The sequence below is a fragment of the Typha latifolia genome, chromosome 3 (assembly GCF_019914945.1).
Source record: "Typha latifolia isolate L0001 chromosome 3, TyphaL0001v2, whole genome shotgun sequence".
NCBI lineage: Eukaryota > Viridiplantae > Streptophyta > Magnoliopsida > Poales > Typhaceae > Typha > Typha latifolia.
Window position 1 is genome coordinate 16,973,131 of NC_133088.1, and position 25,525 is coordinate 16,998,655.

Consider the following 25,525-nt stretch of genomic DNA (forward strand, 5'->3'; position numbering starts at 1 on the left):
TATCAGCAACCTATCTTTTGAAATTAAATTTGAGGGAGAAACGAGCTACAAGAACCAAAATAAGCCTCAGTTTAAGTCATTAATAAGAGAATATATTACGAGCTTGGTAGTTTCTTATTATTAAGTAACTATAGTCTATAATTCTATATAGATCACAAAATGAAGGAGAATCGCTAAGACACGGTAACGATCCAAATACTTTCACAATAGCTGCTGCAATGAACTGCAGAACTCATTATCACAATTTACGAGCCATCACTTTGATACCTTGTTTGCAAGACAAGCAGTCAACAAATGCAGCAGAAATAGACACCTGCAACAGTTATATGCAAAGACTGACTACAACTTAATTCTCAATCTTCAAATTTCACCTCTATGTTTACAACCTCTGCAAACATCTTAGCCATTAGCAACCACCTTCCTGGTATATATCCTATTCACCACTCAAGATAAAGAAGTGCACAAACAACAATATGTTAATAGGTTTTCAGAAAGAAAAATAAAATGGTAATGCAGTAGTAACACCTTGCAAATAGCTAGAAACTTAACCTCCGCTATGAAATGACTGCAGTTTCTCCCAACTGCCTAAACATACTTGCGTGTAGTATAACATCACAATTATCCAATAGCCAGAAAGTAGAAGCAATATCATTTATGCCAGTGTTTCAAATGACCGACCAAATAGCAAAATGTTGGCAATAAAATAGTCAAGTTACCTTACAACAATTCAACTCAAGAATCTCGGCAGTACAAGAGAGGCATAGAGCTGCAAAGAAACAAAGTGAGAAAGAGAAACAGTAGAAAAATAGATGATTAATAGGGCCATGATACATCATATGTAACAGTCCTCTCTTGAGAGACTGCACCGAAAGGATCATAATATTAACAACTCACAGAAAATGTTTAGCTACAGTGATTCTCCGGCTATCAGAAATTATGAAGGATCAAGAGGAAAAGGTATAGCAAGTAATAATAAGAGCAATACAATTACTTGAAAAATCAGATATTAGCAACTACCAAAAATTTGTTGGATGACATGGAAGAGATCCACATATTTACTCATAAATCATTGCTATTTACTTACTAAGCCCAAGTCAAAGGCATAATGTGCCGACAGAATACCTAATAAGGAAAAAAATGGGGAAAAACAATTAGAGAGCAATATTTACACATTCAATATCTGCTAGTTGAAATGCAAGGTATCCTCAATAATCTAGTACATTTCACCACATATTAGAATCCCAATTATTTCTTAAAATTAATACTTCCAAAGGACAGAAGTCAATAACAAGCAATGAATTGCCACCTATGCTCAAAGAGAATGCAAAAACAGAATTATGTGTTCAGAAATTATGTTGAGTTTTAAAACTGCCATCAAATTTAGATGACAGTTGAAGAGCAACTTGATAACAGAAAATAAAATGAGCCTTCACAATATTCCACGCGGAACAAAACTGTAATAATGGACATATAACTGTACAAGAAATATTCTACCACTACGGAGAGAAGTCTCAGATCATCACAAATTCGACTAGTAATACACTAAAAAGAAATTTGTAAATTTGCTTCATGATTGATACAGGTCCCAATCAAAATCAGGTTGTGAAAAAACCTCGTAATCAGTTAGTCCATCTACAAAGCTATCGATAGTCTGCATTCCTTCCAAAAGAGATGGCTGAAATCGGTCACTTCTGGAAGGGAACACCTTGTAAAATAATAGCAACCCAAGAGTAAATATAGCTTGAAGCTTTGTAGAATCCCCTTGGACTGAGAAAAACAGTAGCATTGACAGAAGAAACAATATTACGCAAAAGTGCATGATGCACAATACACTGTCCATCAGCTTCCCATCATTACCAGCGGGGAACCCTCGAACTCTGTAGACAAACAAGAAATTGTACTTGTCCACTACATATCGATAGCCAAAATATATGGCGCCTACCGGAACGACGAGAGGAGCAAACAAAGAGTAGATCATGGTGAGCGCAAATATCGTGAGATTAAAAGCATAGTACTGTGCAAAGTCAAATGTCTGCCTCGGCATGTGGAAGCTCCTATTTAATGGGTAGAGTGAAAGGTCATGTCCTTCAATATCACCATTGAAGCCAAAACTCTCTTGCCTTTCAGACACCAAAGGCATTCTTAGATTATTTTCCTCATTGTTCTGCTCTAATGGGTAATCCTCGTTCTCCTCCGGAACCAACTGAAGCATGTCATTCTTCCGAAATTTCTTCAACATATTCTTTATCCAAGGAACAGGAGCCAGCAAATCAAAAGATATCCCAAGAAAGGTGCTCGTGATTAAAAATGCAAGGGAAGAAAGACAAGACCGCGAGAGAAATGATGGGCTCATATACTGCTCAATCCGTTTGCAGTCTTCACCGTCCAAGTAACATCTTCCCATCCGGAGTATTGCACTTTCCAGCGACGACTCTAACAAACCGCGTAAGATTATGAGATTTACCAAAAAGAAACAGACCAGCTTTAGCAATGCAGCTCTTTGCTCCCCAGAGAAAGTGAGATGGCACTCAAACTTGGAAAGATAAGAGAGGACTGACGGGATAATTATGTACATGCTCACAAATATAAGGACATTAGGAAGGAACTGCAGAATTACAGTCCAGAACCAGCTGGAGCTCTCAAGCCAAGCTAACCATGACTGGGCATGGTCCACAGCTTCAGCATTGAAGATTCGTGCTGCATTCTGCATCCCACTAATGATCGCCAAAGGTGAGCTACAAAACAGAAGCAATAGGAGAAGGCAACTATTCACAGCCACCCGGCGCAATCCTAAGGAGAGCTTGCTCAAGCCCAAGTGATTCCAGTAGATATCAGAAGCCGGCGGCGCCCTCTCCACCCTCCATCTGCTCCTCTCAAGCTGGAGCTCCATCACGGGGAAAAACCGCCCAATTGGTGTCTTCTTCCTCTCAGTCCTGAAGTCCCTCACAGCTTTATTGGCAGTATATACATCCTTAAAGACCACGAATGCGATCCCTGCACCTGGCGCTCGCCCTTCCTTGTAATCCATCAATTTACTCTCCAAGAACAACTTCAAATCGTGCAACTTCCTCAACCTCTCTTCATCAGTAAAACCCAATTTTGCAGCAGTCATCGCCCAGACCTCTTTAATCCTAGTCCAAATTGGATGTTCGTGCCTTCGATGGCCACCAACAAAAACATCATCACCGAATTGGCTCTGGGCATCCATTCGGGCTTCCAACCACGAGATCTTGTTCTTAACCCGTGTCCATTCGTTGGCTATATACTCTAAGGAGCACAGATCGAATGGCACTATTACCCGGTATACTTTTCCGGGATAACGATGCTGGAAATACTCCTCGAGTGGGGCCTTGTCGGCCGCGAGGCTCTTGGGTATCCCCTGCACCAGGATGGTGAACACAGCGATGGAATTCGAGTTGGGGTCACTAGGGTTACCGTTTCCGTCGCGGAACCGGGTGATGCGGAGATCGTCCTCCATCTTGGTAATCCCAAAGTAGGCGATGGCGACGATGACGGCCATGAGGAGGAAGTGGATCCAGAGGAGGGGGGAGCCCTTGGGGACATGGGAGATGGTGGTGGCGGCGAATTGATCGGCGATGGGGGCGGAGGCCGCAAGGAGGTTGAGGGGAAGTGCGGCGGCCAAAGCTACAACGGAGACAGCCAGGAGTACGGCGAAGCTAGCCCGCTCGATGAGGAGGAATTGTGCGGCGTCGGCCCCGCAGTGGAGGGCGATCTGGGTGGCGGTGGCATGGTAGACGGAGAGGAGTTTGGCAGCGAGGGCAGAGGGGCCGGGGAAACGGCGGTGGTCGGTCCGGAGCTTGACGAGGAAGAAGAGAAGGACACAGGAAGCGGCACCGATGGCGGATATGTTGAGGAGGTACTGGATGCTCCCGTACCACGCAGCGGCGGGGTCCTCACCGGAGTCGGAGGAGGGAGCAGCGGCGCCTGCGCCTGCGCCTGTGCCTGTGCCTGCGCCGGCGAAGAAGGAAAAGATCTCCTTCATCGCAGCAAGCCAAACCCTAGCCCTAACCCTAACGAGAAGAAAGGGGAGGAAGGGGGTGGAAGAGGGGGAAGGAGATTGAAATCTATAAAAGATGCGGAAGTAGTCGAATAAAAACCGAAGACGAAAAAAAGATAACTATTTTTCTTGTGGGAGAAGAGACGTATTAATGTAATAACACTTTTTTTTTTCCTTTTCTCCAGTATCCTCTGCAACTACTAGTCGGATAAAAAGCCACGTATAAGATAAACGAGTCCTAGAGGTATTAAATGCATAAATTATCTTGACCGGAAACAAAGAAATGGATCAATTACTACGGCTAATGTAACAGATTTTTGCCTATTCTTTGACTAAGTTTGCAATCGCCTGCATCCCAGGGTGAGGTGTTACTAATAATGCGACCCACTTTGTGCCAGACCATGACAACTAAAACCAACAAAGATATCAAATTTTGAGTGAGATCCCACAACCATATGCATAAATCACAACTAGAAAAGTATAGAAAAACTTAATCAACTCTAGCTACTATGAGTCGGATACAATGATACAAACACATGCGTTCAAATCGAACTTGGCTGTGCGTTATTTTTCTGCTGGCATGCAACCTTTTCGTCTTTAACTTTAGTCAACATGTGTTGTCGTGCTGTGCTTTGGTTGATATAAAGGTAGACTATTAGATGGTCATCTTATAAGACACTTGATGTATGATAACGGAAGGCAACTATAACGACCAGTGTCGTATTTATTTGTTTTTAATTAGAATTGATAATAGTAGTTTGAAAAATATTTGGATACCTGTTACCGAGACGACCAGAGATTTTGCTACGATTGATAATGGATATTTCATGTGAATCCGTTGAAGCATTTGTCAAGTTATTCGAGTTAATACCAAACCACAGCATCTAAGAAGAATCCAACCAACTTATCCGAGACATTGGAATCTAATTATTGTGATCCGATCAAATCATTAAACATTTCCCTTTCTGGTAAAACTAGCTCTAGCTTACCGTTCCCAAACTTTCTCGTCAAAGAATAAAAAAACCCAAGAGAGAAGAGAGAGAGAGAGAGGAGCAAAAGAATGGCGACCGCTCTCTCACTCAACGGCTCCATCATCCGCAAAAGCCCGGCCATCGCCGGCGCGAACCCAATCCACGCTCGCCACGTGACCCACCTCGCCGCCCACCGTGACCGCCGGAGGCCGCCGTGGGCCCCGTCGATCGCCGCCTGGCGGTGGGCCCCCCCACCGTCGGCGGGGCCGAGGGCCGCCGACGACTCCTCCTCGACCCCCTTCCAGATGTCGGTGGAAGACGCCCTCAAGCTCCTCGGCGTCTCGGAAGGCGCCTCCTTTGACGACATCCTCCAAGCCAAGAACGCCATCGTTGCATCTTGCAAGGACGATGCAGAAGCCATCGCCCAGGTTTGCGCGAGAACTTGGCTCTTTTGGGAGGATGTTGATGTGGTTTAGGTTTTCGTCAATTGGCTTTTTCCCTCTTTGAGGGTTTTGGAGCCATGAAAGAGTAATCTCGGTGATGGGCTTGCAAAACTCAGCAAAGTTTTCTTGTTTGGAGTTGCAATTATATGCCCTGCAATGCCTGGCTTTGTTCATTAAGCTTTTCCCGTCTCTACTGGGACTGTCATGAAATCTTAGGTTATACAAGCTCTATAGGACCTGTTTGTTAACTTCTTTGTTTTCAATAAATTATGACACCCCAAGGTCTGAAGTGGCGTTGTAATTACTCACTCTAATCTCTGCATATGAGAGAGAGTTTGGAACATTTGCTTCTTTACTCCTCTATATAGGAATTAGATTGGCAAACTTCTCTAAATAATAAAGGGTCTAATTTAGATCGAGAGACAATTGAGATATGGTACATCATTTGTTGGTTATTGTGTGGTCTTTTATAGGGTACACTACAAAATATTGTGTGCGTACCTAAGCTAGTTATTCTTATACATTTACCTGAGACCATGACAGTCTTTTGGTTTCAGGTTGAAGCTGCATATGATATATTGCTTATGCAGAGCTTGTCGAAACGCAGGGCTGGCAAAGTTGTGAGTAGTGGCATCCGTTATGCCGATGTCAAAACTGTAAGAGGTGCAGGAGAAGGTGCTATGCCACGGTGGGTACAGACATCAGTGAAGAATGTTCCGGTTTCAATTGATGCCCCATCTACCAGAGATTTGGGTATCCAGGCAGGCGTATATGGAGCCTTAGTGGTTTTCACATATGCCAGTGGAACCTCCGCAGCTTCTGGGGGAACATACACCGGAGCTGATGTTCCTGGAGTAATATTAGCTACAGGAATTGGGGCTTCATTGTACTTTTTGACCAAGAAGAGTGTTAGCCTTGGTGAGTAATTAACACTTTAGATTTTTCATCATCTTGTTTTTTCCCCAATATTTCATATTATGTATAGTAAGTACTTGCTTTGAGTTGTTGATCCCATGTTAGCATGAAATAGCTGGTATCTTATGAAACAGATAGGCTACATGCATATGCAAATGCTCAGGGAAGTAGGTTGGATTATAAAGATGCTTGTGGTTCTATCAAATATAATATATCTGGATTTCTTTTTCTTCATGATTAAAACAAATATTATAACTTTGACATCTGCCAAATATATTTTCGCTTCTAATGTGAAAAAGATATATAGAAGATAGTTTAGCTGAAGCAATAAAATTGGGATGAGATTAACTGCATGTACAGGATCCTAGAATTATGCATGTGGTATCACATATCTCCATATGCTGTTATCAGCTTGATTTTTCTTCATCAGCATGAGAAATGAACAGAATGACTGTAATTTGCAGGAAAAGCTACAATGATTACTGTGGGGGGGCTTGTTGTGGGTGCCGTAGTTGGATCAGCTGTAGAGAAATGGTTGCAAGTGGAGATCGTCCCCTTTATCGGTATTCATTCACCTGCGGTGATCATTAGTGAATTCATCCTCTTCTCACAATTGTTGATATCACTTTATCTGAGCTAGGCTTGAAATAAAGCCATCTGTGGCATGTAATTAGTGGATATTATCTATTGTAAATTTCTCAGCACTATGCATTATTTCTTTGAATGCAACAAAATGGAATGTAGGTGTATAGCAACTGAGTTACTGTAGAAGTATATTGTAGGTTGGTTATCAGAGTTGCATGAAAGTAGCTGAGTTTTCTTTTTTTATACTGGTGTTGGAATACAAAATCTTCTTCAAAGTGGATATTGCTAATCATTTGTAACTGTGTGTTTTGGCAATTTCCTTGGCATAGTCTTGAAACTAATAGCAAATTCAGCACTCAGATTTGTCAAATGGGTTTGAGCAAAATGGAGGCATTTGCAACTGGCTCCTTTGGTTGTGAATGTGATGCATGTAAAAAGACCGATTGAGTGAACAATTCTATTTATGTTCCTTTTGCTACTGCTATGAAGCTTTTGGCGTCCTTTTGGACTAACAATATTAGATGTGCAGTAGATCAAACAGTTCTCTCTCTTTGCATCTTGTTGGTACTTGAACTCAATATTAGATGTGCAGTAGATCAAACAGGTCTCTTTGCATCTTGTTGGTACTTGACCTTTGAGTTATCATTATAAGAAGTGGAGATAGGAAGACAAGAAATTCGTTAAGGGAATTTTATTGTCATTATGCTAATTTATACAGAATCCCTTGGACAGACTCACTCGGAAGCTCGGCTGAATCTTTCACATTTTAGTAACATTTCATGTCATGGACTTTTTTTTCTCATTTTTTTCTTTGACAAAATGTAGTTTTTTCCCTCTCTTTCTCCTTCTGTTTCTGATCGTGCACATCACTCTACTATGAGTTTAATCTTTTTTAATTCTGAAACTGAAATCTCCCAATATCCAACCAGATAGGTCAATGTGATGTAAAAAGTGCGATGTGCACGAGCTTTGCCAGACTACATAACATGAAGATGAGTAGCAATTCTAAAGACTCCATCAGAAATTGTTTTCTGTTTCTTTCCTACAACAATCAACCATGTCAAAATAATTCTCGAAACAAAACAATGATAAGGAAAGAGATTGCTTGCCAACATGTTCCAGATATCATACAGAGCCAGACCCAGATTTGTGTACAGAGATAAAATTAGACAAAGAAAAGAACTAGGAAAATGATTGCATTTTATCTTCATCTTGCTATTAATAATATAGAACTTCCCTAACTTTATAAGCATGGTAGTAGAGCCAGATGGTCAGAACATATATAAACAAATCCAGAGTGCCGTTTCACCTCATTGACATCATCATTGTAACAACTCAGGAGAACTTTGTTTGAGATAACTCCATCAAGATTCAAGAATGCTTAGCTCTGTTGGAGCTGCACAAGGTGTGAGAGTCTGAAGGCCCACTAATGCCCACCGCCTCTGAGAGATAGTGTGGGATCTTTGTTGGAACTGGCCTTGCTAATGAGATTCGAATCAAGAAACACAACAACAACAGTTATATCATCATGGAAATGTCGTCGCACCCCACGGTCGATCTTCTTGAGATCAGAATACCTCATTTCTCGTTTCTTAGCTGCTTCCTGTAGTGCAGCTTTCACAAGCCTTTGAGCAATTCCCTGCAGCAATTAATGGTGGCAAATAATGATTTTTTGGCCAGCTACAGTAAAGCCCAAATAGGTTTACATTAGAACTCATAACATACCAAAGCACAAAGACCAGTTTTTTACCACTGAAAAAGAATAGGAGCAACAATTTTACATTGTTACAAATTTTCCTTGCATAATATGCCAGCGAGGACATTTGAGGAAGGCCATTTTATTGACCAGAGCACCTTTTGGTCTTCAAAAACACATGTTGGGGACAAAGATCTATATCTTATCATATAATTCATCAGTACTGCACTTGAGTTATTTTCCCTTGGTGGATTGGTAATGAGCTTGCTCTAATGCTAAATACCAGCAAAACATCTTGAGAAGAAAGAAGAAGATTCCCTGTTCAGATCTCCATGGAGGGTTGTGCAACAGTTATGAAGAGTGCTTGGATACATAGTGGTAGGCTGGTAGCCCAACAATGTGAGTACTTCAATACATATTGACATCCAGCATAACCTTTTCAGAACAAGACAGAGTGCCCTAGTATATGCCGGTTATCTTTGCACTGTCCTTATTATTGGATTTACTTGGGACACAAAAATTTATTTGCAAAACATGGTATAGCAATGACATTATTTTCAAGCACAGGACATCAACTTATACAGAGGATGCCTAATATAATCTAATAAGTTGATTTTGAAATCCAATCACTGTCTAAACAAGATTTATTTTCGAAAAAAGATCTACATAAAAGGAGAAAGATCAGATGAAAAACCTACCCTGCAGGGATGATTTTGGACCATGTCAACTGCTTCCTGATTGCTGAGGTGCTCCCAGAGTCCATCAGATGCAAATATAATAAACTGATCATGTGGGTGTAATGGTTGTACGGAAATTGATGGATCGGAACTAAGTATTGGCTTCTTAAAAGGTTCTCGAAGGCGAAACTTGGCACACAGAGGTTCCCTGTTGAACTCTGGTTTTTTGAGGTAAAAATCTCCAATTGACCTTGAAACCTGCAAGACAGAGCATACAGTCTGAGAATTACTGCATCAAGGCAACAATCAGTTATGATGCAGCAACATGACGCAAGCACACGTATATACAGGAGAGATGGTCTTCCATCTTACAGTAACAAAGTGCCTGAAAGGAAAAAAATAAGGTCTTGTGGTGCTTACTTTCTACTCAATAAGTAGGAAAGAATTGGATGTAAATACTCAGCAAGGTGTCAACCATATTTCAGATCAAATAATTTAAGACTTCAACCCGTTGATCTAGATCATAGGTATCTCAAATGCATAAAATTCAAAATGCAATTGCGTTGTTACTTCAGTACCAAAGACTGAACTTTACTGTACATCGTGCTCTTAAAGATCCATCTGTTTAGCGGATATGAGGGCAGTGTAGCATACTAGCATGTAATATTTGTTTCTGGGCATTTTAAACATCCTCCAGATGTCTTTTAAAGAGTGAATTTCCTGGTAAATTAATCCATCATTAAAAGTTATCTGAGGCCTTCTTAGCTAGTGGACAACCAAGAATGCAGATTCTAATTGTATCATAGCAGCCAGCCACCCACCCAAAGTGTTCTGCATGCAATTTACAAATTGAATTAACCAAAAATTTATAACCTCTTTCCATCCATCAAGTTGCCCAAAATAGAGGAAGAGTTAAGGATTTAATGAATAACATTGACAAGAAGACATATTGTTGAGGATCCAAATCCTTTTCTGAATTATTAATGCCTCACACAGCATCCTTTTCAAGTTTACAAGAAAACAAATATACAGAGGCAAAGATTCATACAAGGTAAAAGTCATGTTAGCTCAACCTGACAAACTAGGATAAACAGCCAAGATAGATTGAATAATACCTGAATGAGGCCCTTGACTCGCCAAACATTATGCTTTAAGACAACTATCTGTGAATCGTCAGGATGTGACGACTGCAACTCTTTCCTAACTGACTCGATGCAAGCATTATGCTCCGTTGACAACTGGACTGCCAGAATCTCTCCAGTTGCCTTGGCAAGCCTCCCTAAAACGGCACGGGAATCCCCAGCATTAGCAATATAGAGGGTTCCACCACAAATTATACCAACTAGGCAGCAAGAGCCAACAGCTGCAATCTGAGGTTTTATATGCCATTGTTTGGTGACCACAGATAAAAATCCCTCTTCCGTAGCTTGGAATGCTTTTCGAATCACATCTGTAGACATCGATTGCTGCTCGGATGCAAATTCTGCAGTGTAAATCAGAAAAGAATAATGAAACAAGGAAGTAAAACAACACCTAATAAGATAGCCACTCGGATGCACAAAGCTGTTACATAAAAACTCCAAGGAGGAATTCATATATATGGTGGAAATTGCATCATTTAGCTGTCTACACAGGGAATGATCTATAACATTTAATTTCTAGCAAAGATGACTACTAACTATATGAAGTAGAACAGAACTAGCCAATGCCCAATAACAGAGGTGTTACGAGTGCTAAATTTAACTTTAGAAGCCTTACTCTGGAGATGGCGAAATAGATGATTATTGATATACTGGGAAGTCTCCGGGCCGCCATGCCCATCATAGATTCCGACAAATGTACCGCAAGGTCCGGAATCGAGTGAGCTCAACGGGCCAGACTCGACCTGGCTCTGATCCTCAAGTAAGTTGTTCGCCTGCACGACGGCCATGGAGAACTGCCCATTCACGTGCTGCCCAATGCCCTTGTACCAGAGAAGCCCATCTTGCCGGCCGATCACATCGGAGCCGGCGTGCACATACCGATCTGATGACGGCCCAAAGCAGGCCCTTAAGATGTTCATCAGAGCAGCTAACATTCTTCATGTCATCCACCCGTGCGTGCAAGTTCTAGAAGACATCTATCTTTGCTAATGCTTCAATCCAAAATTGCAAACACAAGCACTTCCTTCCCTACAATTGGGAAGAAGACCATCTAAGTTAGAATGACAACTGCAACAGCAAAGTTTCCAACTTTCTTCTCGAAGCAATGGAAAGCGAAGCAACCCAACATCAAAACCCGACCTTTTGCATATTACTAGTTCTTGCTACAGATTATAAGGCCAACAAAAGAAGCTAACCCAAGAACACCACACCCATTTGGTCACCTTACCTCCTAGGCTTCTTCTACCCAGTCCGCTTCCCCTACAGTAAAGGATGAAAGAACTCATCAGCGTCATAGAACAACATGGCGGAAGGGAAAAGGACCAACTTTTATGTCTTTCTAGAGCTTTGGACAAGCTTCTGCAAACTATACGACAGGTCTCAGATCTGGACACCCATCAAATCACACAGAGGGGGAAAGAAATGATAGGTGATAGGGACAGAGGTGGAGTGGAAAAGAAGGCTTTTTCTTCTTGTAGGTTAGTGATCAGTGGGTCGATCTTCTGCGGCAATGGTAATGGAGCAGCGAGGAAAGGTTATGAGGCTAAACCCCATAAAGAACCAATAAAGGAGAGCTCAGAGCCAGCTAAGGGAGAAGGCCCAGCTAATCAGCGATGGGCTCCACCATTCCCGAGCCCAGAGGAGGGAGGGAAGGAAGGAGAAGGGGCAGATTGGGAAGAAGACGATGGGCAAAACGGGAATCGAGGAAAGATTACTGTAACATCGAGGAAGTTGCAAACGATGTTTAAAGCAATAATCCTTATCCAAAACATAGTAACGATAATTTGCATTTAGCACCATAACTTTCGTGATTTTACGATTTACATCCTGTTTTTGCACTGGTTAATGGTTATATTTTTTTTAGTTTTATTCTTAGAAAAATATAAGTAATAACAAAAAAGCTTATATATATATATTAGAGTGCATATAATTACAAAAGAGGTGCACAGAAGACTGCATCGGATTGAATGTGGCTTAATTATTTGATTCATACCATTAAGAGAGATTTTTTTTTTAAACCACCTCTAAGAAAAAAGGTTTAAAGTGTTTCTCTCGCAAGAATGATATGATATAAGACAATTTTGAGTTCATGTTCTAATTTGTATTAGATATAGAGTTAATTACATCTTAATGCTTTCGACTGTCGTGCCATTAAAATGGGCAGGTACTTTTTTTAAACCAACTTCATTAGATGAATTAATTTTTTTTGCTAATCTCTACATAATTTCTCTAAATATTAAATACTAAGTTAATATTTTTAAAATCTATCTAATTAATTAGTCAATTTTTTTAACATCATTTTTCAATAAAAAGCTTTGGTAATATAATTAGATAACTCAGGGCGTATAAGAATGAACTTTTTTTTATTAAATAAAAAATAATAATCGATCTCATACGACAGCAAAGATCGAAGTTATAGCCAAACGAGTGTCTTAATTAGTCTTTAATTTCATGCATTAAGGAATTAATAAATCCATTAAACCCCACTAACACAGCATAAATAACTCCCCATCCTAAAATTAAGCTAACTTCGTGGAAAGTAGCGTCCAAGTCTTATCAAGGAGGAAACGTACCAAAATTGACCCAGTCTGTGCTCCCACAGCCATTCTATGAACTATGAAATGAATCTAGTAGGCATTTGTGAATTAATCCAAGATTGCCACCTAACATCGTCTCTTGACTCTTGGACAAACATTGAATTATTCTACAACCAATTAATGCGTCCCAATCAAAACAAGGGCCACCCACTCTACTCGAGTGAGAAAAGTTATAATTATTTATATAATCTGAGCATAAGATCAAACAAGTTGAAAAGATATGTGGGTCAAGTAGAATCCAAGATGGCATTGAAGATATTGATATATAAATGGGACATGAAATCTAAGGGGATAATGTTGTTAGGTAGTAGTTATAAATGGGTAGGGCTCATCCTAATAATTTCCAGATTAGAATCATTTTTTAAAATTTATTTATTTTTTCATATGTTTGAATACTGTGGAACTTCAAATCAACCATTTGTTCTATTCCAGTTTGAAAGATTTTCTATGCTATAAGACATTTTGTTCTTGATTTTGGGGTAGTGTAATATATTATGGGCTTGAGGCCGGCCCATTTTTGCATAAAAAGGTCCATTAATAGTAGGCCTATATTGCCATGCCTTTTCGTTGGGCTGAGATTTTGCATAAAGTTGTGCAAATCCCACAACTATTCTTTTCAGCTGTTTGCAATCTCATAATATATTTTTTTTAACAGGCTAGGTTAGGTTAATACGGTATCTAAATATGAATATATTATGTTAGGATAAAAGATTTATCTTTTAAAATACTTTTTTCTTGCATTTGCTCTTCTTTAACCTCTAAAATATATTTGCGTGTAATTTTCAGGGTTTATGAGTTAAATAAAATGTAATCTATAGGAAGATATTAAATAAAATTTACATGCAGAGAACGCGCAACCGCCTTCGAGATCTCGACACCTGAACCGGGTCCCACACGAGGGAATCGGACTCTTAAGTGGACCCACTCGCTTCGGGCCCCACAACATAAAACAATCACACACTGCCGCTCAATGCCACCTCTCCCTCTCGAGTCTCCACACAAACCCCACCCCCCAAGACCCGAACTACCTACCCCCGCACACCGAAACACCCTCTCAAGAAGACATGAGCGGATTCCCGTAACGGAATCTCCTCCACTTCCTTCTCAGATGAGAACCTAAGAGGGAGGAGAGAGAGAGAGAGAGAGAGAATGCTATGGGTTCTCTTCATGGGTCTCTTCTTAGTGTGCGTCGGGATGATCGCGGTCTTCTCGGTCTACCTTTCGCTCCTCTGGTTCGCCTCCGTCAGCTCGACTTCCCCGGCGGGGGAGGCGGCGAGGCCGAAGGAGAAGGGGCTGACGGCGGCCGAGCTGAGCCGGATCGGCGGCGCCGGGGACGGAGGGGAGGTGGCGGGGGCGGAGTGCGCGGTGTGCCTCGACGACATCGAGGCGGGCCAGGCGGCACGTGTCATCCCTGGCTGCCGCCACGCGTTCCACCGCCGCTGCGCCGACCAGTGGCTCGCCGCGCACCCCCAGTGTCCCCTCTGTAGGGCTCTTCTCCTTCCTCCTCCTGCGGAGTAGTGCGGCGTTTCTCTTGTTTATTCCTTTGCTTCTCTTGGTTGCGGTTGTATATTTTGGTGGTAGCAATAGAGGTATAGAATCTATAGATTGGTGATCAAATTAATATTTATAGATTTTTTTTTTAACATGTAGACCCATCAAAATCTCCTTATTTGTATGACCAGTCCGATTTTTAATATTTAAATGTATACCCTTCAGACACATTTGTATATATATATATATATATTTAAATTCTTATCTTTTGGATAGAATCTATATACCTTTTAGAATTAATTAACAGCTATAATTTAAATAATTTTGTATAAAAAAATAAAATATCTTGATTGTAGCTTTCACAGAACCCTGGCATTGAGACTCTTTTTTAAAAGTGGATAGTACGTAATAAGTATCATGCGATCGTAGAAATTAGTAGAAATTGTGTTAATGCATCCGGCTTAAGAGAAGGCCCAAGTTGATGAGGTAATTGAGCCCATTGGGCCGCCGCTTTTTTAACCTTTTGGCGCGAACCTTCTCAAGAAAACCGATCGTGTACGATTGATCGCCACGAACCAACCCGATCGCGCTGTCCTCTCCACCACAACAAAACCCGGCCATTTTTTGAGGAGATTGAAGCGACGACGAGGCCATCCAGGATCCAGCCATTGATCGGATCGATGTGGGCTTCTCCTTCCTCCTCTGCCGCCGTTTGCCTCTTCTCGCCGCCCATATCCGACGGGAGGCGCCGCAGATTCCGAGCGGAACTCGTCCCTTCTCCACATGAGAACTACAAGAAGAAGGTGGTCGTCGTCGGCGCCGGATGGGCTGGACTTGCCTCTGCTCACCACCTCATCAAGGAGGTCTCTCTCTCTCTCTCTCTCGCTCTCTCTCGATGTATAATTGTGATTAATTTTAATGGCGCCAGGGATTTGATGTCACGCTTCTTGAAGCCGGAAGCAGACCCACGGAGGAGGTCGGTGTCAGAGGTATGCTCTTCTCTTCTTTGCGGTTGTATGGCTGTTCATATGTTTGATTGATACGTGTAACAGAGCAGTAATTAAGCATTTCTTTTGTGTATATTAGTGATCAAAGTTGTAGTTAATGAACTGTATGATAATAGCTTCAAAATCGACGCAGTTTGATGTTCATGGAACCCATAATGTTCTTTAAGAACATCTAGTAACTTGGTTGTTGCATATTTTTGTTGCAATTCTCCATGTATTTATTCTGCATTTGTTGCAATTATCATTGTATAAGTCATGCTTTGGATGTTGTGATATTTGCAGAAACTATCACTTATGATTTATCGATGATGTATTTACATTCACATATGGTAGACCGAATGTTGATTCATTAGAGCAAGATACTGTTTTTGCTGCTTAATTGGTTTGCCTGTCTATATTGCTTGTTATGTGATGTAGTTGTTTCATTATGTACATAAAAATGGTTAGGTTGACAATTTTAGGTGCATCAGTAAACCTAATGGAAATATATTTTTATTTGGGAATGATTAATCTTTTAAATTTCTATTTTACTACACAGGGCAATCTGTCAGTGTTACTTGGAAGTGGTTAAGCTATTTAAGTTCTTTTTCCAGAAGAATTTTACCTATTTAAAAATTATTAAGTATGTTTCACTCAAGAGAATATTTGTTATTAATATTGTTGTTGCACAAGGTGGAAGCAAATCCACAACAAGACTAAATAGAATATTGGATAACAACAAACCAAAAGCAATACCAAATAGGAAATGCACAACCAATGCGAAGATCAAAACTCAATGGAAACTAGAGAAAAGAGTGAGAGATGATATGTACACGGTTGGAGTTTACATCCATGGGTAGTGCAAAGCTTTAATCCATTAGAAAGATAATGCAAATTATAAAGTTCCTAAAGTTTTAATAGCTTCCCAATACAATAAAAGTGTGCTTTCACTTAAAACCCTCTTGCTTGATACCCTAAAACCCAATATAAATGCATTTATGGTGTAACCTAGAAGACAAGAAACCTGCAGGGCATTCGAATGGCCATGGGATTTTGAAGTCAGGCAGGCGTTCGAATGAGCTTGTGGCTGTTCAATTTAAGCCAAAACTAACAATTCTCCACCTCAATAAGGAAGCCCAAAATGCACCTTCAACAAATTTGCGAGAAAAAATGTCAAATCCAGACAATTAAACAAGTGTGACATTGATCAAGTCCAATCATAATTTGAATTTGACCATTGTCACCACTTTTGACAACATATTTGTAGGATTATTTACCGACACAATCTTGCAAAGAGAAATATCACCTTCCTCCAAAATTTTCCTCACAAAGTTAAATCATACGGCAATGGCGTTATCTTTGTATGATGAACTTGGTTATTTGTCAAACAAATGCGTTTTGACTATCACAACATTCACAAAAAATTTAGTTTGAGGCTACTCACACCCACCCTTTAGCAATTCTTGTCTAGCTAACCCTTGCAAAGCCTTTTCTCCTAGATACCCCAACCTCATGTGCCACAATAGTTGTAGTCATGCAAGAAATATAAATTTTTTCTTATACCTTTCATGATGAGCTTCCAAAGAAACTTTCAATGTTCTACCCTTCCATGTGATAGTGATGCCATTTGACTCCAAAGCACCAAAGGAGATGAGTTTTTTTTTTAAATTTCGGTATGTATCAGACTTTGGTCAACTCCTCCACGGATCCATAATGTAGTTTCAACCGAATTGTATCGATTCCTTTGGCTTTATACGGCCTATCATTGCCCATGAACACAACTTCACCAAATATTTTTTCAAATTGAAGAACCAATTACGATAAGGACACATATAGTAAGTGCACTCGTAGTCCAAAATGCATTCATTCATGTCACATGCAAGATTTGAACTATTAATGCATTATCTGAATTCTCATCATTTGAAATGTTTTAAATTTTATTTTTTGCGGTTTCTTCTCTTTGTTATTCAAAATATGACAATAATTTTCTAATGACTTTTGTTGCAGCAATAAGAACATTAGCTTTTTGCGAGTATTTTTCTATCTGATGATGCACTCCATGTCTTCAAATGGGATTTGCCTCTTTTTATAAATTTTTGGTTATCCAATCTATTCCTTACTGTCAAAGCATATGATGATGACTCATAAGTATATTGCTTGTCCAATTTATTAATTAAGGCATTTGCAACATCATCGTAGCAAATAAATTTTTTTTTCATATAGCAAGGCAGTAGTGAGGTGGTCACAGGTGTCCGACAGCTGGTTCAACAATACCAAGGCCTTATCTTCATCAAATATTTTCACATTTAAATTTTGCAAATTCGTAAGTAATTATTAAAGGCATTCAAGTGCTTATTTATAGATGTTCCATTCTTGTATGAAAAATGAAAGATTCTCTTTTTCAAATAGAGCCTCAATGCTCGTGGTCATATGTTTGTCCTCCAATTTCTTCCACAAGCTCTTTGTCAATGTATTTCATCACAAAATATTTTTCGTCATTTGGAGACAGCTAAATTGTACTACAAGCTTGCTGATTCATCTTTTTCCATTCTTTTTTAGCAATCTCTTCAGGCTTCTCCTCCAATATAAATTCTAATTTCTATTGAAACAAGATGTTCATGACTTTACAATGCCAAATCTCAAAATAATTTGTGCCATCTCTACCTCAAATTTGACATTTGAAACATTTTTCTTCGATTTGGACGACTCCAATATTTTTTCCAATCAATACACCAATCCAAATGCTATTCCCATATCAAAAAGCATAGGTTTAAACATTGGGCTCTCATACCACTTGTTGCACAAGGTGGAAGCAAACCCACAACAAGACCAAATGGGAAATGCACAACCAAAATACTAGAATTAGAGAACTACTAATCATCCAAGCTAATCACAAATAAGAACATCAAAACTTAATGCAAACTAGAGAAAAGAGAGTGGAAGATGAGATTTACGTGATTCAACGATGTGTCTACATTTACAGGCAATCCAAAACTTCAATCCACTAGAAAGATGATGCAAAATACAAGATCCCCAAAGCTCCAATGAGTTCCTAATACAATACAAGTGTGCTGTCACTCAAAACCCTCTTGCTTGATACTCTATAACCTAAGATAAAGGTATTCATAGGTGTAACTTAGAAGATAAGAAACCAATGGAGTGTTCGAACAGCCGTGAGCCCATTTATACGCCACAAAAAGTGGTACCAACACGCCACGGTTTTGAATAAGGCCTTCCAAAGGGCTTGTCCAATTTGAGCCTAAACTAACAATTGATTTCATATATTCTACAATAATTAAGATACTTCATTAGAATTTACTACAAGAAAAAAAAATTTATGTGTTGTCCTTGTTTCTATTGATGCTATTCTTTCATGCAAACCTGTAGGTTTTTGGTATCCGTATCGTAACATATTCTCTGCTGTTGATGAGCTCGGAATCCAGCCTTTCACTAAGTGGACCAAGAAGGCATATTACTCTCCAGAAGGGATTGAGGTAATCTATGTTTTCATGTGTTTCATCAAAGTAAGCATCTCAAATGATGTAGTTGGTTTATTTCCCTTCATTTCTTTAATTTATTGTTTGATGTTTCTGGGCAAGGATTTTATGGGAATTAAATCAGGTACTCTTACACGACATGAAATTTAGAGTAAGATGTTGCAAGAGATCCTCTGTGTTTCTTGCAAGATCATACCATATTTGATTTATCATCTTTTTTATCGTTTGATATAAAGTTTGGAACTAGTACATCTATCACAAGTTGACAAAGTCCCTAATTCTATCAAATGTCGCTCCATTTATTGTTCTCGTGAGTAAAGATAATTCTTACTACGTCTAAACCTGCATCATTCTTTTCTTAATGCTCCTATTATCAGCATCTTATTTAGGATGTCTTTGTTTTGTTTTGTATTTTTTTTTTTGTGTGTGTGTGTGAGCAGCAGCATTTGATGGAGAGGATATTTTGTTGGACTAATATCATTATTAGAAGCTAAAAACATGATCATCATGCAGATTGAACTTCCTATCTTCCAGGAACTTCCTCGACTTCCAGCCCCTCTCGGAATGCTTATATACCCCCAAGTACGTGTTATGCTGCTGCCTTCGTATCTGATCTTAATTCTTTCAGCATCTAGATGAAATCAGTAGCAATATTATGTTGTTGCTCTTGATTAAAAACATTTTCCTTTTCCTGTATATAGTTTCACAGTCTTCCTTTGGCAGATCGATTAACATCTGTTCCTCTGATGGCTGCAGGTATTGATTCTGGACATTCTTTGTTCTTTAATAATATGTTATCACTGAAGTATTGTTGTTTGACTTTGAATTTTGAGTAAACTAATTTAGTTTCAACACTCTAATATTTGCTTTTCTGATGCAGTTATTGACTTTGACAACACTGACACTGCTTGGAGGAAATATGATGCAAGTGAGAGAATTATCCCACTCGCCTGTGACTTAAGGAGTTTAGAATTACCAGCTAACCTGTTAGCAAATTGTTAATACCTAATGAAGCCCTCAGAAGTTGACGCATTAATGTTTGATCTAGGAGCTTTTAATGGCAGTGACTACAAGGGAACTTTTTAAACACTTTGGATGCTCTCAGAGACTGTACCGAGAAGCTTTTGAACCGGCAGTTCAGGCTGGCCTTTTTACTTCAGGAGAGAAGTGTAGTGCATCTGCTACCTTGGGAATGCTGTATTACTACATCCTCTCACATCAGGTTAGTTCCAGTTGCTTGGAACAGATCACTCACACCGTAGTATATGCTCAGCTGACAATCTTACTTGCTTTTAGATATTCTCTAAGATCTTGTGAGATTTTATCCTTCTTTCCCTGGTGCAGCAAAACTTTGATGTCATATGGTGCCGTGGAGCAGTGGAAGATAAGATTTTTTCTCCATGGATCAAGTCATTGGAACAAAAAGGCTTAAATTTCCATAAAAACAGTGTGCCAACAGATTTTACCATAAATGAAGATACTGGATGCATTTCAGGAATTGTATGTGGCCAGGAAATTTATGAAGCTGACGCATTTATTATAGCTGTTGGAGTCTCTGCTCTTCAATCCATCATTATGTGCAGGTAGTACTAGTCTCCAGTAAGTAAATGGTGATTTCCCAAATGTTTGCTAATTAGTAAGCAACCTTCTTTTGTTTGGGTTAAAGAACAACTAATATATTAGTTGCTCTCATGTTTGCAAATGCACAATTTCTATGCATATGAATACTTATGCCATTTATTATTTGCAGTATTAACAAGTTGTCAAAATTTTATAATTTTTCATGCTTTTCTCACTACTGAACTCCCTGTAGTCCTCATCTGCAGTCACGGCAGGAATTTCTGAACGTTCTTAACTTGGGTACTATTGATGTGGTCTCTGTGAAGTTATGGTTTGATAGAAAGGTGAGGAAAATGTAATGCAACATCTTATGTAAGTCAGAGGGAATCCTACAGTCGTCTTTTCTATGGTATATAAGAGTGCTGATTTCAAAAGCTTATCAGGTTAAAATTCCAACAGCAGCTAATGTCTGCTCCAGTGGCTTTGATGATTCGAATGGATGGACCTTCTTTGATTTGACTGCAATTTATGATGAATATACTGATGAACCAGTAACAGTGTTGGAAGCTGAGTTTGTGGGTTCTAATCTTTTCAGATTATTTTTAGGAGCAGGAAAAATTGTTTTGTTTATTTCATATTTTCTGGAAAGTATCTTATTTGCTTTGTCAATGTCATCTGCCACTGCAGTACAATGCTAGCCATCTGTTGCCACTGAAAGATGAGCAGGTTGTTGCAAATGTTATGTCATGCCTTACCAAATGCATACAGGAACTACAAGAGGCCACTGTGATGCAACAAATGGTTCTGAAATCCCCCAAATCTGCAACTCACTTTTTTCCAGGTAACATTCCTTGTTGCTGTATTCTAGAACCTTAATCGCCATTAATCTCAGGCTTGAAGTTTAGATAGAATCGCTTTAGATATTTACCCATCCATCTGGAACATACTAGGAAAAGTATCCATTGAAGGGTGTTTTATTTGCATTTAATGCTTACCCCTCTTGATGTCAGTGATCAATCATTATCCAGAAATTTCCAGGCCCACTTTATTACTGAACTTGTCCATCATTTGTTCGGGATGAATAACACAGATTTCCTACAAACTGTGTGCTATAAATATCCCAAATGCTCTAACAAACAAACATCACTAGCTTGTTTTTAATGCCTTCGATTCACTTTATCAACTTCCTCTCTTAAATAGATAATCTATAACAGGTGTTACCTACTACCTAGCAAGAATCTAAGAGTTTTGTCGCTTAACTATCCATCTTTTGTGGTTGATAACGAGTAGGTAAACGTCTGATGTGCGGTAGCATTTGTTATTTAACATTTGATTGTTTCTCATGTATTGGCTACAGTACAGGCTGGGAGTTCATTCCTTTATTTTTTTCCAAGTCTATGTATTGCCTTTGCTTCATATCTACTAAAGTGTGTTATGACTTTACAGGTTCTTATAGGCACATGATGCGAGGCTCAACTACCTTCCCTAATTTGTTTATGGCCGGCGATTGGATAGTCAATCGACATGGGTCCTGGTCGAAGGTGAGGAAATGAAATGGCTTGCTGATAACCTTTTTATTCCTTTCTTTCTTTTCCTCAATCACTGGGCCTTCTTGAGGCATTCAAGAGATTGTCATTTATTCTCCTTGCTAGGAGAAAGCATATGTCACTGGACTGGAAGCTGCTAATAGGGTGGTGGACTACCTTGGCGAGGGAAACTTTGCCAAGATAATCCCAGTGGAGGAAGATGAGCCTCACATCGAAGCATTCCGCAGTCTAAACAGACGAGCCGAGGAGCTAAGGACTCAACTTCCATTGTCAGACTTCTTTCTCTAGTGACATTAACATACTGCCATCTGTGTAATCTCATCTATCAATGCGGATGTTTGCATATAATACCACAATCAACAGAAGAGCCAATGATGCTAGGCTCAACTTTGTATTTCTACATATGAATTAATTGCAGATTCTGCTATCATTGGAGTAGCATAATACATTGGAATCTAAAGTGTGGAAAAAGAAAAGGTAAATTTGTTTGATTACTTTCAGCCCCCTCCTTCCCAGGAAAGAAAAAGAAGGGCGAAAAAGAACTCATGTGACCACTTGCATGGAATAACAACTAGAAGTAAATAGACTTTGCCATAATTTTATCAATCTCCTTAGGGGATTAATGGACATTGAGGATATATGTAGAGCTTCAGTCCCTACAAATCTTTGCATCAGAGCTGTCAGGATTTACAAGTAGAAGTGATCAACACATCACGCCTACAAAGTGGACAAGAACCACGCTTGACGAGCCATTTATCAATGCAGTACAAGTGAAACATATGTCTGCAATGAGGCAAGCTCCTTACTATCTCTCCAATTTTCAAGTCCTGCAAAGGAAATCAAACCCATCGTCAGTACAACAAACACTAATCTTCTTCTCCTTATCAAAATTTATCCCCACAAAATTGTACAACAAAAAGACTAACCTGCAAGCAAACAGAGCAAGAGATGTTCTCCCCTGCTCCATCAACGTTGTCTTCTCTAGTGATTCTAATCCTCGGGAGCTTGTCAATTGAATCCTTCTTCATTCCTCGCAGCCCGCCGGCTTCGAGGAATTCATGAGCTTCCATGAACGGCGAGACCACCGCACCCATCTGCATGTACTCAGAGCAAAGTTTACAGCGCTGAAAAGGATTTCCTCTGTTCCAATTTCCAATGAAGAAGAGGTGATACCTGTCTCTGCACAGCACTTTGCACTGCAGGGGCAATCTTTTCCCTCACAAGTCTTCCACTCAAAAGACTAGAGATGATATCCATCTGCAAAGAATCAAAAATTAATGAGTTGTGTTAAGACACACCATAATATTAGAAAAAGGTCAAGTATTAGAATTCACCAAGTGAAGTATACTCCAAGTTCTGGATTCAGTAGAACTCCACATATCAACAGATGAATCAATAATCTCAAATGAGAAGATAGCACCTGAGAGAGCTCCAATCCCAGACCCTCTCAGAATTCCACTCTCTGCTGCTAAGCCAATCAAAGCACCAGTCACACCTCCTACAAAAGAGCAAACTGAAACAAATACCAAAAAAAAACAAAAGAAGAATCTATATTAGCTAGATGTGATTACAAAGAGAGGAACAGAATTACATCATTAATAGACCCACCTAGAGCAAAGATGCAGGTGACTACTACGCAAAGAACTCTTCCAATTGACTCAGAAGCGATTGAGCCATAGCTAAAGCTTGGCATCCTAAACCAACTAAACGAAGAGGTGGCATCCATTTCTACTCTTGGGGATTAGGCAAAGAAGCTTTGGAGTGAGTGGAGTATATAGAGAAGAAGGATTAGGAGTGAAAGAGAAGTACAAATCTGTGGGTCTCTTCTTTGGTTTTCTCTATGGGAAAGTTTACCACTACTTTTTTAGTCTCTCTCCTCTGTCTCTGGAATATATATGCATATGCATATATATTATATGCCTTGTATTTTATAAGATTTGGAGCTAATAACATTGGAAATATTTGGATCTCATACCGACAAAGATGAAAGATATTTGATGCCAAATAAGCCTAGCAAACAATCTCGATATATAACCGGCAGTCTCAATGCTCAAATTATGGTGGAATTTAATGATTAAAATGCGTACTAAGATATAATTGTATTTATAATTTAGTCAATTAAGAGTTTTAAGGAACCTATCAGAATATGGATGAGATAGTTTAGTCCTTGTGTTCTCCTATTGCAAAGTCTCAATCTTTGGTCGTGGATGGTCCCATTCTGTCGGTAAAAAGAACTTAGACCTACTTACTTCTTTGGTAGCCCACAGAATTAATCTAGGGCAGTAATGCCTCTCTCTCTCTCTCTCTCTCTCTCTCTCTCTCTCTCTCTCTCTCTCTCTCTCTAATAACTTTTTTTCTTTAAAAAAAAAAGAGAGGGGTGATTTAGAATGTCATAATCCACGACTAAGTTTAAGTTAACAACTTGTTTGAAAATCCTACATTCATGGAACTTAGTTATTTTGAGTTATAGATAATCAATTAATCTAAAAACTTAAGCTGTTACATAACAAATTAATAATATATATCATACTTTCCCCCCACACTACTAATACACTAAAGGGTCTTAAATGAGGTTGAAACTCTAAATCTCTAAAAAATTATATGCTGATAACTATGTTAGATCGATAATTAATTGACTTAAAAATTTTAAATTATTAAGTAACAAACTAATAATATATATCTTACCTTTAATAATAGTTTCTCTAGATTTATTATTTGCAATTATTAAATGATAAAATTTGAGTATATTTATTTTTCCAAACATATCCTAAAATCTATCAAGAATCTGCTAGAGAATTAAAATATCATAAGAATTTGAATGTATTTGTTTTATTGTTTTGGACGGCATAAATAATGAATTAGTAGAAGCTTATTTTTCTCGTAGATGCTTAGATATTTGATATTATATAAGGATTAGGTTTTGAGTGCGAGAGTCATATTTTTACCACCGACTGTTAGTTAAATATTCATATAACAAAAATTATGCTTCTCGTGTTAATTAATAGTCTCAATTATATTATATTTAAGAAAAGGATTAGTGGTTTTAGAAAGACTAGGTTGCACCATCAATCAACTTCAACCACTCTTATTCATCCATCAACTCCATAAGAAAGTTGCTAACTAAAAGGTAATCATAATTAATTTGATGTTACCCTCGAAGTGCTAAATACTATCATTTGTCACAAGCAAGAAGGTTCTGCGATTAAATATAGGCTTTAGTTACTTAATTTTTAAGTGGGTAGATAAGATGTTGAAATATGATTACTATCTTATTTCTCCTAAGTCTTGATTACTTATAATATGAATGAATAGACTTGAGGTTTTGGGAATATATAAAAAAGATTATTATAGAGTGTGCCCAAAAGAGAAATAAGTTTTTAGAGAGGAAATAACTCAATAA

The 25,525-nt window shown here is 39.0% G+C and overlaps 6 protein-coding genes across 7 annotated transcripts; 3 read left to right on the forward strand and 3 right to left on the reverse strand.

Moving 5' to 3' along the window:
• Nucleotides 1-1,407: 1,407 nt before the first annotated feature.
• Nucleotides 1,408-4,195, reverse strand: LOC140785286 (CSC1-like protein At4g35870). The gene has a single exon (XM_073133102.1). The coding sequence runs from the start codon at nucleotides 4,001-4,003 to the stop codon at nucleotides 1,568-1,570; it is 2,436 nt and encodes an 811-aa protein (XP_072989203.1). The 5' UTR covers nucleotides 4,004-4,195; the 3' UTR covers nucleotides 1,408-1,567.
• A 799-nt stretch (nucleotides 4,196-4,994) lies between these two features.
• On the forward strand, nucleotides 4,995-7,212 carry LOC140784645 (protein CHAPERONE-LIKE PROTEIN OF POR1, chloroplastic-like). The gene is made up of 3 exons (XM_073132150.1): nucleotides 4,995-5,417; nucleotides 5,990-6,350; nucleotides 6,812-7,212. Exons 1-3 carry the CDS (start codon nucleotides 5,079-5,081, stop codon nucleotides 6,985-6,987), a joined length of 876 nt encoding a protein of 291 aa, XP_072988251.1. The 5' UTR covers nucleotides 4,995-5,078; the 3' UTR covers nucleotides 6,988-7,212.
• Nucleotides 7,213-8,018: 806 nt separating this feature from the next.
• On the reverse strand, nucleotides 8,019-11,970 carry LOC140784970 (probable protein phosphatase 2C 60). The gene is made up of 6 exons (XM_073132624.1): nucleotides 11,775-11,970; nucleotides 11,676-11,707; nucleotides 11,064-11,476; nucleotides 10,421-10,788; nucleotides 9,327-9,563; nucleotides 8,019-8,571 (listed from the first exon to the last, which is right to left on the reverse strand). The coding sequence occupies exons 3-6, from the start codon at nucleotides 11,380-11,382 to the stop codon at nucleotides 8,359-8,361; spliced, it is 1,137 nt and encodes a 378-aa protein (XP_072988725.1). The 5' UTR covers nucleotides 11,383-11,476; nucleotides 11,676-11,707; nucleotides 11,775-11,970; the 3' UTR covers nucleotides 8,019-8,358.
• A 2,241-nt stretch (nucleotides 11,971-14,211) lies between these two features.
• On the forward strand, nucleotides 14,212-14,562 carry LOC140784038 (E3 ubiquitin-protein ligase ATL23-like). The gene has a single exon (XM_073131214.1). The coding sequence runs from the start codon at nucleotides 14,212-14,214 to the stop codon at nucleotides 14,560-14,562; it is 351 nt and encodes a 116-aa protein (XP_072987315.1).
• A 532-nt stretch (nucleotides 14,563-15,094) lies between these two features.
• Nucleotides 15,095-22,569, forward strand: LOC140784648 (uncharacterized). The gene is made up of 13 exons (XM_073132157.1): nucleotides 15,095-15,398; nucleotides 15,464-15,524; nucleotides 18,909-19,015; nucleotides 19,532-19,600; nucleotides 19,720-19,774; nucleotides 19,899-19,946; nucleotides 20,083-20,240; nucleotides 20,363-20,601; nucleotides 20,832-20,922; nucleotides 21,022-21,153; nucleotides 21,266-21,419; nucleotides 22,025-22,119; nucleotides 22,231-22,569. The coding sequence occupies exons 1-13, from the start codon at nucleotides 15,216-15,218 to the stop codon at nucleotides 22,411-22,413; spliced, it is 1,575 nt and encodes a 524-aa protein (XP_072988258.1). The 5' UTR covers nucleotides 15,095-15,215; the 3' UTR covers nucleotides 22,414-22,569.
• LOC140784649 (NEP1-interacting protein 1-like) lies at nucleotides 22,447-24,187 on the reverse strand. Of its 2 annotated transcripts, none has more exons than XM_073132158.1 (5): nucleotides 23,734-24,187; nucleotides 23,460-23,638; nucleotides 23,299-23,382; nucleotides 23,052-23,219; nucleotides 22,447-22,952 (listed from the first exon to the last, which is right to left on the reverse strand). In XM_073132158.1, exons 1-5 carry the CDS (start codon nucleotides 23,849-23,851, stop codon nucleotides 22,806-22,808), a joined length of 696 nt encoding a protein of 231 aa, XP_072988259.1. In that variant the 5' UTR covers nucleotides 23,852-24,187; the 3' UTR covers nucleotides 22,447-22,805. The 2 variants fall into 2 exon arrangements, with proteins under 2 accessions (XP_072988259.1, XP_072988260.1); XM_073132159.1 differs by having other exon boundaries at nucleotides 23,460-23,623; nucleotides 23,734-23,987.
• Nucleotides 24,188-25,525: the final 1,338 nt, after the last annotated feature.

Excerpts from the sequence above, each read along its gene's own strand:
- LOC140785286 (XM_073133102.1), bottom strand. The coding sequence starts at position 4,003 with ATGAAGGAGATCTTTTCCTTCTTCGCCGGCGCAGGCACAGGCACAGGC.
- LOC140784645 (XM_073132150.1), top strand. The coding sequence starts at position 5,079 with ATGGCGACCGCTCTCTCACTCAACGGCTCCATCATCCGCAAAAGCCCG. Across the intron at positions 5,418-5,989 it reads ATGCAGAAGCCATCGCCCAG|GTTGAAGCTGCATATGATAT; the intron begins GTTTGCGCGAGA and ends TTTTGGTTTCAG. Across the intron at positions 6,351-6,811 it reads CAAGAAGAGTGTTAGCCTTG|GAAAAGCTACAATGATTACT; the intron begins GTGAGTAATTAA and ends TGTAATTTGCAG.
- LOC140784970 (XM_073132624.1), bottom strand. The coding sequence starts at position 11,382 with ATGTTAGCTGCTCTGATGAACATCTTAAGGGCCTGCTTTGGGCCGTCA. Across the intron at positions 10,789-11,063 it reads TCTATTTCGCCATCTCCAGA|AATTTGCATCCGAGCAGCAA; the intron begins GTAAGGCTTCTA and ends TTTACACTGCAG. Across the intron at positions 8,572-9,326 it reads TCCAAAATCATCCCTGCAGG|GGAATTGCTCAAAGGCTTGT; the intron begins GTAGGTTTTTCA and ends TAATTGCTGCAG.
- LOC140784038 (XM_073131214.1), top strand. The coding sequence starts at position 14,212 with ATGGGTCTCTTCTTAGTGTGCGTCGGGATGATCGCGGTCTTCTCGGTC.
- LOC140784648 (XM_073132157.1), top strand. The coding sequence starts at position 15,216 with ATGTGGGCTTCTCCTTCCTCCTCTGCCGCCGTTTGCCTCTTCTCGCCG. Across the intron at positions 19,016-19,531 it reads ACTCTCCAGAAGGGATTGAG|ATTGAACTTCCTATCTTCCA; the intron begins GTAATCTATGTT and ends ATCATCATGCAG. Across the intron at positions 22,120-22,230 it reads GACATGGGTCCTGGTCGAAG|GAGAAAGCATATGTCACTGG; the intron begins GTGAGGAAATGA and ends TCTCCTTGCTAG.
- LOC140784649 (XM_073132158.1), bottom strand. The coding sequence starts at position 23,851 with ATGGATGCCACCTCTTCGTTTAGTTGGTTTAGGATGCCAAGCTTTAGC. Across the intron at positions 23,639-23,733 it reads CACCTGCATCTTTGCTCTAG|TTTGCTCTTTTGTAGGAGGT; the intron begins GTGGGTCTATTA and ends TATTTGTTTCAG. Across the intron at positions 22,953-23,051 it reads CTTGCTCTGTTTGCTTGCAG|GACTTGAAAATTGGAGAGAT; the intron begins GTTAGTCTTTTT and ends TTTCCTTTGCAG.